General features: G+C 55.4%; 1 protein-coding gene across 1 annotated transcript in view; it reads right to left on the reverse strand.

Annotated features, from left to right (window-relative positions):
* PDIA5 (protein disulfide isomerase family A member 5) overlaps positions 1 to 15,831 on the reverse strand; it is a 90,252-nt gene that overhangs the window by 50,475 nt on the left and 23,946 nt on the right. The window contains exons 3-6 of the mRNA XM_057696984.1: positions 14,367 to 14,454; positions 4,913 to 4,996; positions 4,609 to 4,654; positions 645 to 737 (exon numbers count right to left, since the gene is read on the reverse strand). Of these exons, the coding sequence (XP_057552967.1) occupies positions 645 to 737; positions 4,609 to 4,654; positions 4,913 to 4,996; positions 14,367 to 14,454 (311 nt within the window). The remainder of the gene's footprint in view (positions 1 to 644; positions 738 to 4,608; positions 4,655 to 4,912; positions 4,997 to 14,366; positions 14,455 to 15,831) is intronic.

Raw genomic sequence — 15,831 nt, forward strand, 5'->3', positions numbered from 1 at the left:
CTGTGCATCTGACCCACCCTCCACCCCCAACCCCCCACACCAGCCAAATCCAGAAACTGAAGTAAATAACTCGTTCAAAGCTAACACAGTGACCCAAGTCTCTGGAAATCCAAACCAAACCACAGACTATTCTTAAAACAAAAACAAACAAAAAACACCGAAAGACACAAAGGCAGTCCCTTAAACCAGATAACCTAATGAGGAGAAAACACCTAAACGATATTCCTATAAGGAAAATCTAAACATGTTAAAATACATTACAACCTCACTGAGCCACCTCTGTTTCTTCATCTGTGAAATAGGCGTAACAGTAACACATAACCCTATCTACCTCACAGGGCTGTTGTGAGGATCAAATGAAATAATGTATGTGAGAATACACTATAAATGATAAAAAATAAATAAATAAAATAAAATAAAATACATTACGTAAGAACAGGGGAAGCACTCAGGCAGCCAGCCTGTAATCTCCTGTTAGTTCCGTCACGGAGCTGGGAAGAGGAACCAAATGTCAGGGCCCTGGCCCACCTCCCTTGGAGGTCCCAGAATACTCCCACTTCTCAGTTCCTTGGGCATCGCTCCTGAGAGACCCTGGTTAGGGGGGAAGCTTCCAGAGCCCATCAGAACTGATAGAGAAAAATTACCTTTTCATTGTCAATGTGGACAACATCTTTGGCTCCAGGATCTTCCTCCCACAGTGGGGGCCCTTTTGGATCCTTCAGAAAGGCCACTATGGACTGATGAAAAGAAGAGAGAAGAGAAAACTCGTTTTAGCCAGGAAAAGAGGGAGGTGGGGGAACCAGGAACCTGCCCCATTCCCTACCTGGAGACCCAAGTGCCTGGAATGGGATGCATGTGCCCTACGGGCAAACAATTGTGAGGGTGTACCATACCATGGCCCACTGACAGCACTGTAAGGGCCCTAAAATGCACCCCGCCAGGATTTTTCAGCCACATGACACCTAACTGGTCCACAGATACCTATGATGCTTCTTCACGGACCAGAGAGGAAATCTGAGACAATCAGTCGGCTTATTCAAAACAAAGGCCTGTGCTTCTAATGGATCTCACCTCCTCCAGAAAGCCTCCCTGATCAGTCTGAATAAAGGACTTCAGTCCTGTGCAAAGTAAGAAACCTGCACATTCATGCAGCCACTAAAACTCAATCGCATAAGCACGTAATCACAGCTGCTTGCAATCTGCTTGGTATTTCACGACCTAAAGTGGTTTGGGAGTGCGTCACATCCTGATCGTCCTCTGTGGGGCTCAGGTGGGAGTCCCCCAGGGCAGGGTACTCATCGCTGTGGCCCCCTGGTTACTGGACTTCTCTCCTTAAAGACTCCCTTCTAGATGGACCAAGACCTTCAGGATAAAGGGCTTGATTAATTAGCCTCTGTCATGGGGACAGTAGACTCAAATCTCTGCTCCCCTCGTGCAGGACACACACGGGGCACGTCCCTCCACTCCCCTCCCCACCTGCCACAGTTCTCTGATCCAGAACAGAAGCTGCATTCCCTTCCCTCTCAGACAGTCATCTGAGAAATGCTGCTCAAAGCCTGTGAGAGCCAGAGACGGATACCAGAAACCAGCCGAGCCTCCTCTCCCTCCAACTCGGGAAGGAAGTTGCCGGCCTCCGTGCCCACAGACTAGCCCTCAGTGTCCCCCAATCTGATGCCAGAATCTGTTCCTTCTGCCCACTCTGACCAAGCTCCAGTGAGCAGACGATGAGCTGGGTACGCTGTGTGCGTGCTGGGGGAGGGAGGTCTGCGGTGAGAAAGGAAACACCCCTGCAGTGAGGCTGGGCATCCAGGCCTCCCACCGGTCACACACAGAGGACCTGAGAGGCTTAGTATTTCAGGAGATTCCTATTTGAAAAGAGCGCTATGGGGGAGGGGGAGACAGCCAGGACTGCGCAGAATTTCACTCAGGGAATGCTCCCTGTCTGCCCAAACAGCTGTGAAACGCCTGCTGGCAAGAGAAGAGGGCCGTTTCCACCAGGCAAAGGCAGCCCCTTCTCTCAGCCCCTTGTCAAAGCTTCACTGCGACAACACAAGCCAACGTGGAACCAGCAGGGCTGGCCCGAAACCCACACTCACCCAAAGCCTAAGAGGCCCCGGCCCAGCAGCCGTGTGAGAAAGAGGCTCACAGGTGCCCACCTGCCTGCTGGTCCAGAATACCCGGGGCGGGTGCTCTCAATTTAGGGGGCACTGTGGACTTCGGGAGTCCGTGCAGCCCCAGACCCACAGGAGACCACCTCCGTCACTGGATGTACGTGCGCTGTTTCTAGGGAGAAGGTCCACAGCTCTCAGGGGATTCTCAGTGGGATTAGGAACCCGAAACAGGTAGGAACTGCTGCTCTAGAGGGCTCCTGTCCCATCCCAGCATGAGCTGAGCTGAAGGGAGTCTCCACATCAAGGAAAAATGACGCATGCGGATGGAAAAAGGAAAGAAATCACGTCTTTTAATGTAACAGCTGAAACATTCATACTAGCAATCTTCTGCTTTTCAGGTGATTCATCTTCTTTCATTGAAGTTGAATAATTCCATCCACAGGTTCTTTGTCTCCAATGCATCTAAGGGACAAGATCTTGGGTGGGAAGCTCTACAGGGAGGAGCACCTGGGACACTGCCGTCAGTCATCCTATTCCAGGTGCTCTGAATCCCAGGGAAATGGCCCGAGACCCTGCACCTTGGTCTGCGTGGCTGGGAAACCACACCCACAGCCACAGGCCTTGTGAGAAGGTCGCCCGAGGACCATGTGAATCTCGCCTTCCAGGCGCCTCTGGTCCTCACCACTCATACAGGTAAGGATTTTGCTGGACAGGCAGCTGACAAGCAAAAGGCTGCTTACACAGGAAGGCGCCCTCTCTGAGCTCCCCACTCTTCACCCTCACTTATGCGGCCTCTGGAGTCTAGGGGCCCCAGCCAGTCCCTGGGACCAGGCCACTGCTGAACCGCACAGGCGGACAGCAACGACAGCCAGGCCGTGAGCCTGAGACTGTGCGCCCACCCTGCCAAGGCAGCCTCCGTCTTTCTGGAGACAGAGGTTCAGGAGACACCCTGAAAGGAAAAGTGATCCGTGACCAAGGAGGGCTTTGTTCGCGGCCGCCCCCACGGAGAAGCAGGAGCCGTCAGGCAGTCACGGGGAGCTCGGCCATCACCCCCACCCCGGAGAACCCCAGGGACTCTACCCCAGTCCTTGATGGCCCCGTGGGCTTCGGGGACCCTGGGACCAAGGATGCCCTCTCTCCACCCAAGACCCTAACCCTGTACAACGCTCAGCCCACTTCTCCGGCTTCTTGATGCCACAATCACAGGAAGGACGGGAGCGAGCAGGTCCCACACTCCTGGTCTCGGTACGGAGGTGGACAGAGGCCAGGACTCGGCCTCCCCGACCCAGGCAAGTCCAGACCCCCTGGCTCCCCTCCTGCTACTCCCTGCTCCACAAGCCCAGGACAGACTCCTCAGAGGGCCAGCAGAGTATAAACTGAACACGACCTCCAAACACAAAACAAAAAGCCCCCAGCCCCTCTTTCCATCAGCATCTCCCCCACCTGACCCCACCCAGCTCAATCTTATGCCTGCGGAGCACGTGCTCCCTCTGAGGACTTCAGCTGACGTCTTAACACAAAAGAAGAGGGGTTAAGTAACTCTAGTTGGTAGAGTCTTCTCTAAGTGTCTAAGTGGGTGTTGAGATGATGAGTAATCAGGTTGAGTCTGTATAAGGTAAAAGCTGTGGCAACTTAAAAAAGAACAAGTGTTAGTGGATAAACAAATGACCAGGGAGATGGGGGGAGAGAGGCAGAGGGAGAGGGGCACTGACAGCTGCACAGATGGACAGACAGAAAAGAATGGAAGGAAACAGATGGAAAGAGACACAGGAAGAGGAGCTCAGGGTCTAACGCAGTCTGAGAAGCAGGAGAGTGAGAGAGGGTGGGCGCATCTTATGCTGGAGCACGTGGCCCCCGTCAGGGCAGGGGATGCCGCCTGGACCAGAGGCAGAGGAAGACTGATTTGAGGAAGGGAGTGCACATGTTGACGGAGGAGAATCCAAGGGCAGTGGAAGGACTCAGCATTGGGGGACCTGCTCTGTGATAACAGGACAGCACCTGCAGCTCAGAGGATCTCCATATGTATTTTCACTGATGCTCTTCCATCTCCTTCTGAACTGGATTTGTAGCCGGCAACGTCTCAGTGACGTGGGCATCTCACCTGGAACGCACCGCATCAGCCCCAAAGGTGCCGCCCTGCCTGGGTCCTGCACGCTGCGTTAACCTGGGCACTGCCGGCCACCTCTGGCCGATGGGCGGCCCCATGGACAGACCCACGGACACTACTGCAGAGGTGAGGGAGGGCTCTGAAGCCACAGCAAAGGGAGACTCAGGCCTCTGCAGGGGAGGGCATGATAGCATGTATCTCACTGGACAACCGCTGACAGAGTCACAAACTGTCTACAAGGTGGGTCATCCCCCCGGTTTAACAGTTACAAACTTTTCCAGACATTCTGCTGATCTATGCCCTAGAGATAAGAATCCCTCCGGTCATTCAGCAGGGCATTCGTGTGCTCTGCCCTTCCTCCTCTGCTGAGGATGAGGGAGCGAAATTTACCTTAAATGTCACGGCTCGGTTATATTCAGTATGAAATGCACCATCCCTGTCAAATGAGGAGAAAAAGGTGTTAACTTTAGGAATGGTTGTGAAGACACTTACCTTTGTCTTCCTGCAGCATCTTAATAAGATTCAGTTACTGAACACAGTTCAACATGTTTTTTGTTAAGAAATAATTGTAAACAGAGAAAAAAAAAATCATTCTGAAGTAAAATTAATCTCACTAAAAATCGCGGTTTGCTGAGAACACCAATGAAAGCTTTCCGCATTTACCTGGAAATTGGAAATGCCCACGTGTACTTACTGGTAATGGAATAATTCAACCTTTTTGTCCTTTGCGCTCAGGTCAACTTTCATCTTCTTGCACAATTTTCTACTCTCTGTGTCACTGAAAGACACAAATGTTGAGAAAAAGACACTTGTTACCTGAAGTCCTCACAAAGGTGTTGATGGAGTAAAATCTGCTGGTGGCCTAAGAGTGAAGCAGGTCACTTGGGATTCTCAGTAGCACGTGAGGCCCTCAGTACAAATGGGTTCTCAGAGAACTGGAGGAAGCAGAGAAACCAAGAGGATCTGGACTGACCTGGAAGGTCAGGGGCAGGCAGATGGGGAGGACACAGCACTGCCTGAAAAGGGCAACGTGATCGGTTCAGACAGAGGAAGTGCCCCCGAAGCTTAGAGGGCAGACAGCCCGCTCTAAGAAGAAAAATGAGCTCAGGACAGTGGTTCCCAGTCCTGGCTGCTCTTTAGAATCACCTGGGCAAGGTTTCACATATACGGATTCCCTGACCCACCCGCAGATCATGGCTTCAGACGCTCCACCTGAGGCCCTAGCAAGTTTTTGTCTTTAAACCACGGATGTGTGCCGTGTGCCGCCCGCTTTATACCACCAGACCAGAGCAGGAGGGAAAGGTTCTGCGACGCTGAAGGAGTCGTGCAATCTGACCACGTATTGACAAAAGCCAAAAAGAGAAAGGGGAAAGGTTCAGTGAAGTGCCAGCACCTGCAATACCACACTCCTGAAACTCTTCTCGTGAGAAGCGTCTGCCGGGTGCCATTCGCTGTTTACCAAGTGCTCACACACGACCTCCTCTAATCTTGGTTCCCTTTCCGTTAGACCATGGATCTCAAAATGTGCTCCCTGGACCAGCTGCCTCAGCACCACCCAGCAACCTGTCGGAAGCGCACATTCTCAGCCCCATCCCAGATCTGCTCAATGAAAACTCCCGGCAGGTCCTGGAGCAGCTGTGTCGTAAGGAGCCTCCCAGGTGATTCTGACGCCGGTCACCGCCCCGCCCAGCTCTTCCTCCTCTCCCCGACATCTCTCCCACCTCCTTAAGGTCTGGCTTCCCCTGTACCCTCCACCAGCCCCCTCAGAGGCCTCACCTGCTCTCACAGCCTCCACATGACCTCACCACATTCAGCCACGTCTGCCAGCCAGAGAGAGCCAGCTACCCCACCCACAGGGCCCTGCTCCTCACTGCAGGGCCCTCTCCCTACAGCTCAATGGACGCAGCGAGGGTATCTCTGCCCCCAACCCCCACGGGGCCCCGCTGACTATACAGCGCATGAGAAACCTTGTCCTGCCGGGTATGACAGCCACCTGAGGGAAGTCCCATCAGCGCCCAGCTGTTTACCTAGCTCACCACCCTGGACGGCCATCAGCCTCACACAGCTGTGCACCAGCCCCAGCGCAGACGGGCTAATGACACCATTCAGCTCCATTCTAAAGGCGACACTCATCAACGGACAGGCAAAATTATGGGACCTCATTTTAGGTGCAAATGGGCAATTTGCAATTCAAGAAGCACGTTCTGCAGGACAGGAGTGTGGGTCGCAGAGGGGGCGTGTCAGCCCCTCCCAGGGCCCCCCCCCTTATGTGGCCCTACCTGTGGTGGCCGTCACGGCAGCTGCTGCAGCTTCCAGCCGCCTGCCCACCCCCAGCAAACGGGGGACGAAAGACACACACGACGCACGCAGGAGGGAGAGACGGCAGCCTCTCCCGCAGGGGGGCCAGGGCCCTCTAAGACAGGGAGTCCAGAGAGGAGGGCTGAGCTGGGGTGTGGAGGGGACCCGGAGGGGCTGAGGGCGGGCATCAGGAGGCCCTGTAAGAGCAGCCCAGGCGCCTGGTGGCCGAACTCTCACCCTAGAGCCCCGTGGGGATGCCCGGCTCATCTCCCCTGATGGTAGCGTGCACAGGTTGGTCTGCCTGCCCCGCGGGCCCTCTGTGGTGAAGCCACGCTGACAGGCAGCGGGTCTGTGTGACAGCTGTGTCCAAGGAGCCCTTTCCAACGGCCCCAGGAGAGATGGCAGGGCTCGAATGGGATGTTTACAATGGTTCCCTTGGCACTTTCCCTGTCTGGCTTCATTCTACTACGTGCAACTGTTTCTGTGACCACCTACCGTCCGCCCAAATGTGACAACAGATAGCGGCTGCGGCAGGAACCAGACCCAGGTGCCCGCGGCCCCCCTCGCCCCAGGCTGGCATCCAGCAGGGGTGCCCAGACTTCCAAGCAGCCCCACGCCGGCCCTCTCCTCCGTCGAGCCTGGCTGGCAGCCTCTCCCTGTGACGTCACCAAGCGGAGAGACAGGAGTGGGGGCCCAGTCCTTGCAACCCTAGTCCCTGCCGGCTGTGCAGGAACCCACTCTGCGGGAAAGCCTTACTGTCCCGGCCAGGCTCAGGAGCAACATTCCAAAGAGACTGGCTGGGCTGGGTGGAGCTGGGGGGCACGGAGGTTCCCCGAGAGCACCTCCAGCCCAGCCCGCAGCCTACGGCCCCCACGGCCGTTCAGCCGCCACAGCTCTGCCGCAGGACTCCTTGCGACGGACTCGGTGCGACCCTCTCCCCTCCTTAGGTTACAGCACACTCCCCGAGGATTCTCCCCCTTCCCTGCTCCCTGCACACGCGTGTCCACACACACACACGCATGCACACGTTCTCAGAGAGCTGGGTAGGGAGCCGGCGTCCTGTCCTCTCCGAGCATCTCTGCCATAGACCCCAGCGCCTCGGCCCCCTCGTCCAGCGCTACCCCACCCCCGGCCCCGCTGTCTCCACATCGGACCAACACGTCCACTGCACCCCCATCGGAAAGGCCCGCTCCACCCAGCCGAGGGCTTTGTTTCGTTCAGGGCTGGTTCCCCAGGGTTACAGCGGCAGCGGGCACAGAGCAGGCGCTTTACAAATAGCCCGAGTGAGTGGCGCTGCGATGAGGTGCTCACGGCCGGCTCTCTGGGCGCTGCCTACTGAGCTCCAGCAATCCTACAGGTGACAGTTCCCGACAGTGCTCTCTCAGATCAGCTCCCTGCCTCCTACGACTCTGCCTCTCAGAGTGTGTGTGTGTGTGCGCACGTGTGCATGCCACACACTACTTGTGCGGTACACCAAAATTCCTAAGAGTTCAGGAAGGGGAGAAACTACCCAAGCTCAGGGACTTGAAAGGATCTGGGTTGAGAGATTCGGCACAACTTATTGTGCTCCCGCCCTTCCCTAGCCAGGTGATGGAGGCTCTGGGGAGAAAGGAGACAAAGGCAGTGAGCTGGGAAATGAGCGGCTCTGCTGGCGTGGAGGGGGTGGGGCAGCCACAGACTGTGGACTGGCCTGCAGGGGCCCTCACCTGCCACTCCCCTGACTGTCCTGCAGGAACCAGCCTTCTCTGCTGGGGAGGCTGCAGCCCCGCCTCCCGCTGCCCGTTGGCTCCCCCACGACTTGCTACATCCCCTCCTCCCCCGCCTCCCTGGGTTCTCCTCTACAGATGATGCAGAAGGTCACCAAGGCCTTTTCACACGTCCCTCCCCATCCCTGGCCAAGACAGACACATACGCACGGCATGGGGTGTTTTCGTGTGACTCTGTTGTGGGTCACTGGCCAGCAGCGCAGTGGCTGCAGGTACACGGTGCTGTGTCGACAAGATCCACACGCGCAGTGACAATCACTCAAGAGACTGGCAATGCACGCTCCTGGGAGTCAGACCCAGGGAGGAAAGGTGCAGGGTGAGAGCAGGAGGAAAGAGAAGAAATAAGGTCCTGGAGGCTTGGGAAGGGGAGCTACTTGACTTTCAGAAGTCACAGCCTAAGTACCAAACCATCCCTGGAGTCACTGCCAGCTGGAATGACTGATGGCTTCTAGATCTGGCTCTGCCACTAGCCAACCGGTGACCTCTGGCAGGGCCCTCGGCTTCCCGAGCTGCAAAATGTGGGAGTTGTCCACATGAGCTGGATGGAGCTCTATTCCCCTACAGGGTCAAGTATTACTAAAGCATCAAGGCAGGCTGCCTGTGTCCTGACGCATGAACCAGAACCAGAAGCCAGGACAGACAGTGGAGACTCAAAAAGATCTCAACCTCCATCATGTCTCTCCTAGCCCACCAACTGGATCCTCGCTCAGCCAGGCGACTTCCTTACATCCACACAAACCTTGGGCAGCCTCCTGCGGCAGGTGGAAAGCAGGTTACGCTGAGGACCAGAGGTGAGGCCCCCAACCTGTCTTGGACACTGTGTGCCCTTGGCCAACTCAGCCTTCCCAGGGTCTGTTTCCCCATCAAAGAAGGGGTAAATCTCTTTCTCCCATCTGCCGGTCTAACATGGCAGGATTCTGAGCAGATGGACCTGTGACCTCTGAGGGTGGGTAGGAGAGGAAAGGTGGGATGTGCCCCCACTTCAGAGACATGAAGAAAATGCGAGACAAGGAGCGAGTGAGCAAAAAACACCGCCAGAGTGACTGCGAGGTGCCCGACGCGGAGGACCAGGTGGAAGGATGCAGCTGCAGGACAAAGGCAAGAGACAGAGAACAGCCTGCAACAGCCAGGCCTTCAACGTGCCCAGACCTGGGTGGCTGGTCACTGGCCCTGCTGACAAAGGGACCGGCACAACAGGATCCTCCCAGGTCTGGCTGTCCTCCTCGGCACCGACCTCAAGAAGGCACACATCATCGAGTGTGAATTATGCAGCAGAGTTCATAAAAGTGATGGGAATACGAGAAAGAGGAGAGTGCCTTCTCATCCTCCACCTGCCTCCCCAGCCCAGCAGTTCTAGGGGGGGAAACGTCACCCCACGAGTGCAGAGCTACATGCCATGAGGTGTCTGAAGCCACGACACAAACACGGCACCTCTCCTGGAAGCCTATTTTATCCCATGGTAATTTCAACATGCTTACATGTAAAGGAGCAAATGCTAAGTTCAAATCATTTTTGGAAGAAAACACGGGCTTCAAAATATGTTATGCCTGCCCTGGCAGGCCCCACATCTTGCATCTGGGAAGCCAGCACTGCTTAGGGGAAAGAAAGCAGATGGGAGAATGAGAGCAGGGAAGAAGGAAAACGCGGTAAGGTGATGACCTTAGACCCTCAGGAAAAGAAAGCAGCGAGCGCCCCAGAGGGCAGCCTCGGCCCAGGGAGAACCAGCCCCAGGAAACAGCACGCCGGGCACAGCTCCCGCCTGCTGGCTCCAGCTCCGCCGCCCAGACAGCACCCCCCACGCCAGGCTGAGCCCTGATGCCAGGCTGCAGGGCACGCAGAGAATACCAACTCCCTCACACACAACGCACTTAAGAGCTGGACAACTACCACCAGCCAACCCGAGGGTGGCTGCTGAGATCTGAGCCAGGAGTGGGGGAGGGGAAGGGAGAGCCGACAAATCCCTGGACCGAAGCCAGACCCCTACAGACACCTCGGAACACAAGTCACGGGGGCCGACGGAGAGCAGCGTGTGTGCCTGCAGGTGTGCAGGCAGGAACAGGGAGGGGAGATCCAGGAAAGCGAGAAGAAAAGAACTATCCACACACAGAGGACAGGAGGAGAAAGACCAAAAGAACAGGGGAGGCAGGCACCCGAGAAGGGAAGAGGCAACAGAAGTAGCATGGGAGAGGGAACAAAGGCGGAGAGCGGAGAGCGGGGATGTGGGGGAGGGGAGAGGCAGACAGCAGGGTGGGGAGAGGCACAAAGACTAGAAGGCACACCTCCCACACATCTGCACCAGCACACAGGCCTGTATATACATATGCATACGTACAAGTACATACATGTGAGCCTGGCAGCTTCTGGAATGCTCTGGACAAGGCTACGCAGGGATGAAAGCAACCTGGAAGATTTAACTGCGTGTTTTACGCAAGAGGAAACTGAAGCCCAGAGAGAGGCAGCGACTCGCCGAAGGTCCCACAGCCAGCTGCTGTCACAGCCTGGACTCAGAGCCAGGCCTCCTGACCCGCAGTCCTACAAGTTCCACAGCACCCCACCGTTCTTAAGGGTCAAGCAAAACACCCTGTGCACCAGGGCTCTCACCCCCAAAACCTTCTTCAGGGGCACCCTCCCACTGACAAGCAGGCCTCACCCAAGGGCAAGCCCCTGGAGACAAGCACCAGCCCCCTCCAGCTCCGTGGCACGCCCTGGCAACCTGGCCCAGACGAAAAACAGCGAGGGCGGAATGCAACCTCACGTTGAAATCAACGCTACAAAGAACCTGCATGCACAAGACCGTCACACGGACCCCGTGAGAAGGCAGACTGCGCACTGTTGTCCATTTCCCAGGTGAGGGAACAGATGCAGGGTGACCGACTTGTCCAGGGTGATGGGGTTGGTAAGTGGTGGAGCTGCACACACCTTTACAGACGCCTCGCCCCGGAGCACTCTCTTCCCTGCCCCTGGGGTGCCCCGGCCCCCCCACCTGCCTTTTAAGGGGGGAAGGCAGAGCGGCCATCACCCCACCCCAAGCCCCGGCATCCCCACTCCTGCCTCCAACCCTTTCCTGGCAGGGCAGGAAGCAGAGGTGGGGAAGCGCACGCGGCAGGGCCCACGTACGCGCAGGAGTGCTCCAGCTGCCCGCCTGCTGTCCCTCCGCTCCCTCCCCTGCAGACCGCAGCAGAGTGCCCTCGGGGGTGCTTCTGCCCATCCTCTGCCCATCCCAGGGCGTCTCATTCAGACGCATAAACACAGACTGAGTGCGTTTAGGATGACAGCTGAGAGCGGTCACCTCAGGGCCCGGGGTGAACGTGGTGGGTTCCCCTAATGATTTACGGGCCATGTTCAGACGTCTTGGAGCGGAAGCCGCTGAGCAGAAGGGCAGAACCAGCTCACGTCCTTGGGGATCTCCTTGTGTAACAGTGATCCGTGAACTGCCACCCAGGGCGGCCTGCATGGACCACAGACCCAAGTTCTGTCCCTTCGGCTGTTCTGGGAAGACTCAGCTGTATCCTGCCTCTGACTTCAAACTCGAACCCAGATATTCCTGCTTCCAACATCATCCATTATAGCTCTGTAATCCACCTACTTATCTAAACTTTTAAAAGCAACTTAACATTTCAGTTTATACTTCCTCTTAGAGGCATAAATTGAGTAGCAATTATGTGAACAGTCAATCCTTTTGTCTTAAGGTTCCCTCCTTGAAGCTCTTAGGTGCCCCCCCTAGATTTTCATTTTAGAACACCAACGTCACAGGATTACTTCTCCCATTGGCACTTTTATGGATTCCAGACACCATGTCTCTAAACGAGTCCCGAATTCTATTCTTCTTAGTCTGTCTTCACAGACTTACCCTGGTCCCATTTAGTCCTGCCTGTCCAGGGAGCAGAGCAGAACTGTCACCTCCATACCCGTCGGCCAGATGACGAGGGGCCCACACACAGGGAGCTGCTGCAGGGAAAGCCAGGGCACGTTAAAGACCTGGTACTCTGAGGTCTTTGCCCCAAATGTGAACTCGACCTCCTCTGTGAAGTTCTTCTCAATCTTTCCAGGCAGAATGAAGTGCCTGGAATCATCTGGCTAGGTGTCTGCCTCCTCCTTGCACCGTGTGCCCCTCGAGGACACTGTTAGCCACGTGTGTACCTCAAATCACAGGCTAAGTGCTTGGGAATGTCTGCTGAATGGACCCAGATGGGTGGAGCAGCTAAACAAAGCTCTTCTGCCCATCTCTGCCACCTACATGCTTGGTGAGAACTGCCTGTGATGAGGCTCCATCAGCTTGGCAGGACTGATGCCATCTTCAGGCATGGAGATTCCAAAGCCCCCTGTCCTCTCTACCAGGCTTTATCACTTAGCCAGTCACACAGAGCACTCCTGGTAGAATATGGGACGCAGACACCACCTGGAAGACAAGAACACTTTCAGACCAACTAGGAACTAGAAGGAGCCAACAGCTACGATCTCGCCAACTGTCTAGTGAGCCGTCTGTTCTGTTAAGCTGGGGTTTGAATCAATTGGGAGGTGTGAGGCCAGATAGGCTCCTGTGCATGCACGCACGCACGCGCGCGCACACACACACATGCCTAGAGCAAACAGACTTCTCCTGGTCTCCTTCAGCGATTTGTCAAAATATGAATCTCCTTCAGTTCTCTCCAATGACAGGCAGGACCAGATCGAGGCTATCAACTTATAAAACAGTTGTGTCTGAGAAGTTCATTTGCAAAACAGCCATTTAGAACTCAGAATGAAGCGAAAGAAGGCTGCACTGGAGTGGAGCCCATAAAACTCCCTGAACCCACAGGGGAGTAGCAGGGCTTCTGACTCGGGCAAGGACAGAGACATTGAAGGTCACAAAGACCTTCACGGGCCACGCAGGAAAAGAACTGCCTCTCTTCGCAGCAGAACTCCACCTGGTCCCAGTACTAACACTGCCTAAGCTCCTCTCCCCTCTTCTTCCCAAACCCACACTCCCAATAAATCCCAAGTCCAGGTGAGGAGAGGCTGGACCCAGCAGCTCTGGAAACACATCCTGTCCTCGGTAAGAAGGACATGCAGATGCTGGTATCCGCCCAGTGCAGCGCCGTGCCTTGCATGCAGCCTGTGCTCGACAAACGTGCAAAGAACAAATCTATTCTTCCCAACCTTTTCCGTATGTTTCACCCTCTCTGTGTCTTTTCTCTGTTTTTGCCAATCTATGCCCAATTGGGAGCTAATTATGTGACAAGAGTTATGTGTATATAAATCCCAGCAGTGAAAGCACGGAACACAGAGAGATGTGGCAATTATTCCTAATGATTGAAAGGAAAATGGAAGCCGAGCACACCGGGGACTCAACACTCCCAAACTGAAAAGGATGAGAGGCACTTGAGCAAGAGCCCCCTTTGCCACACTCAGAAGCAGCCCTCCCTCCCGTGGGCCAATGCTTGATTCTGCCGCAGCACTGGCAAGGAAGACTCTGGGAGGGGCAGGTGAGGCAGGAGGAGGAGGAGCTCACAGCATCATCACTGGGACACACTGGGAAGCGGGGTGAGGACACGCAGGCCAGAGGAGAGAGCTGGAAGGACGAAGCCACACGTCCAGGACTGACACATCTCAACGGAGCCACCTCGGGAGCCAAGGCAACAGACAGGTCGCCAGCTGACTCCCCCGCTTCTGCACTGTAAGCACTGGAGACCTCTATGAAGGGCCTGGGCCACAGGTAAAGCCCATGGTTCTTGCTGCAGACCCCACCATAAGCAAGCCCACTGAGTGATCCTGAAAATAATCTTGCCTCTTTGGGCATCAAGGCCCCCTTTGCCACCCACGGAGAAGACAAAATCAAGTGACATGTGACAAGTGAGTAAAAAGTAAAAGCACTAGGGAAAAGGGAAGAAGAGGCATGGGGCTGGAAAGGCAGGACGGGGAGCCACACCTACCCCTCCTCCAGCCCACAGTGGTCCTGCCGCATTGCTGGGGGTGGGGGGTCCTTCTGCAGCCATCTCTCCATCACATCCCCTCTCCCAGAGTATCAGCCAGGAACACTCCCCACCCCGCCCAGAGCCCACCCCCGGCCCTCCAGCCACTATGTCGCACGTCCCCAGGACATACCCACAGTCCACCCAGCAGATGGTGCCTTGTCCTTTCACTGCTTGGGCCACAGTAGACAATAACCTGAGATGACTTTCAGCTGCAGCCTCTGTAAAAAAAAACAAAAAATTAAGCATCTGTACCCAAGTGTACCACAGCCATCCCTGCCATCTTCCCTCAGGGGCAAGGAAGGACGGAGACCAGCCTTAGAAGTGAGGTCCTGAGCACCAGTTAGAGCGCCGCCCCTGTGAGCGACAGTTGTGTGAGAACAGCCCAGCTCTTCTCAGAAAGTCCTGCTCCCACCATCTTCACAGACACAGAACCTCTCACCCCTCCTTCAAGCCACACCTCACGCCTCACTCTTCCAAGAGTCTCTTGGCCAGATCCTCAACTCCCAGCAGAATCTCTGAATCATTACCTTTCTGGGACACATTTCGAAAATTCTAGAACTGAATGATTACAATTCTACAACTAAAAAACAAATATCATACATTAACACACATATGCAGAATATAGAAAAATGGTGCAGATCGACCAGTTTGCAAGGCAGAAAGAGAGACACAAACATATGGACACCAAGTGGGAGAAGCGTGATTGGGAGACTGGGATTGCCATATGTACATTACTAATAAGAAAAAAATATCAGACTGTACACTTTAACTATATGCAGTTTATTGTATGTCAATTATATCTCAATAAAAGTTCTTTAAAAAAAAATTCTACAATTAAGCAGGGGACGAGCCTGCTGATTCCACACTCATCTGTCCTGGTGCCCAACCTGGGGGCTGACGAGGCGGGGACCAGACCCTTTACCTGTGTGCTCACCTACAGGCTCGGTACAACGTGGTGACGCAATGAGGTTTACACGTGACACTGTCTCTGCTGGATCTGTGCTAAATGTACCCAAGTCACTTTCACGGCCCACTTCCCCAGCCTGGCAGTGCCTCGGGGGTCAGCTGCAGGACCGCGGACTACGCCTCAGGGCCGGGCGGAGTGAACACGAGAAAGGAAGAGAGGTCGGCGCAGAGCCCCTGGAAACTACTGTAGGAGGGCAGGCTCTTAGAAATGGAGCCTCCGTGGCCAGGATTTCCACGCCGCCAGCCTGCAGGGTGGCTGTGGCCAGGCTGTCACCTTCCCCATCATCCCCGTGAGCTCCCTGGAAAAGGGCCTCCACGCAGACCCGGCGGTGAGAGAGGGCTGCCGTCTTCCCCCGCCAGAAACCACACGATACGTTCCAAAGCCAAGCAGAAATGATATCTGAATTATTTGCCTCCTCAGATCTCCTTTTCTAGTGTGGATCATGGAAGCTGTCTGAGAACATAAAGCACGCTGAGCCTTTCACGCGGCGCACAGAAAGCATCCGGCAAGGGCCACGCACGAAGCCGCCTGCAGGAGGCCCTCGCAGGAGCCCCCGGCCAGCAGGAGGAGGGCTGCAGCCCAGGGAGGAAAAGCCAGCCTCCACCCCGCAGACTGGGCTCTGGGAGGC

The sequence above is a fragment of the Hippopotamus amphibius genome, chromosome 10 (genome assembly GCF_030028045.1).
Source record: "Hippopotamus amphibius kiboko isolate mHipAmp2 chromosome 10, mHipAmp2.hap2, whole genome shotgun sequence".
In the NCBI taxonomy this organism is placed as follows: domain Eukaryota; kingdom Metazoa; phylum Chordata; class Mammalia; order Artiodactyla; family Hippopotamidae; genus Hippopotamus; species Hippopotamus amphibius.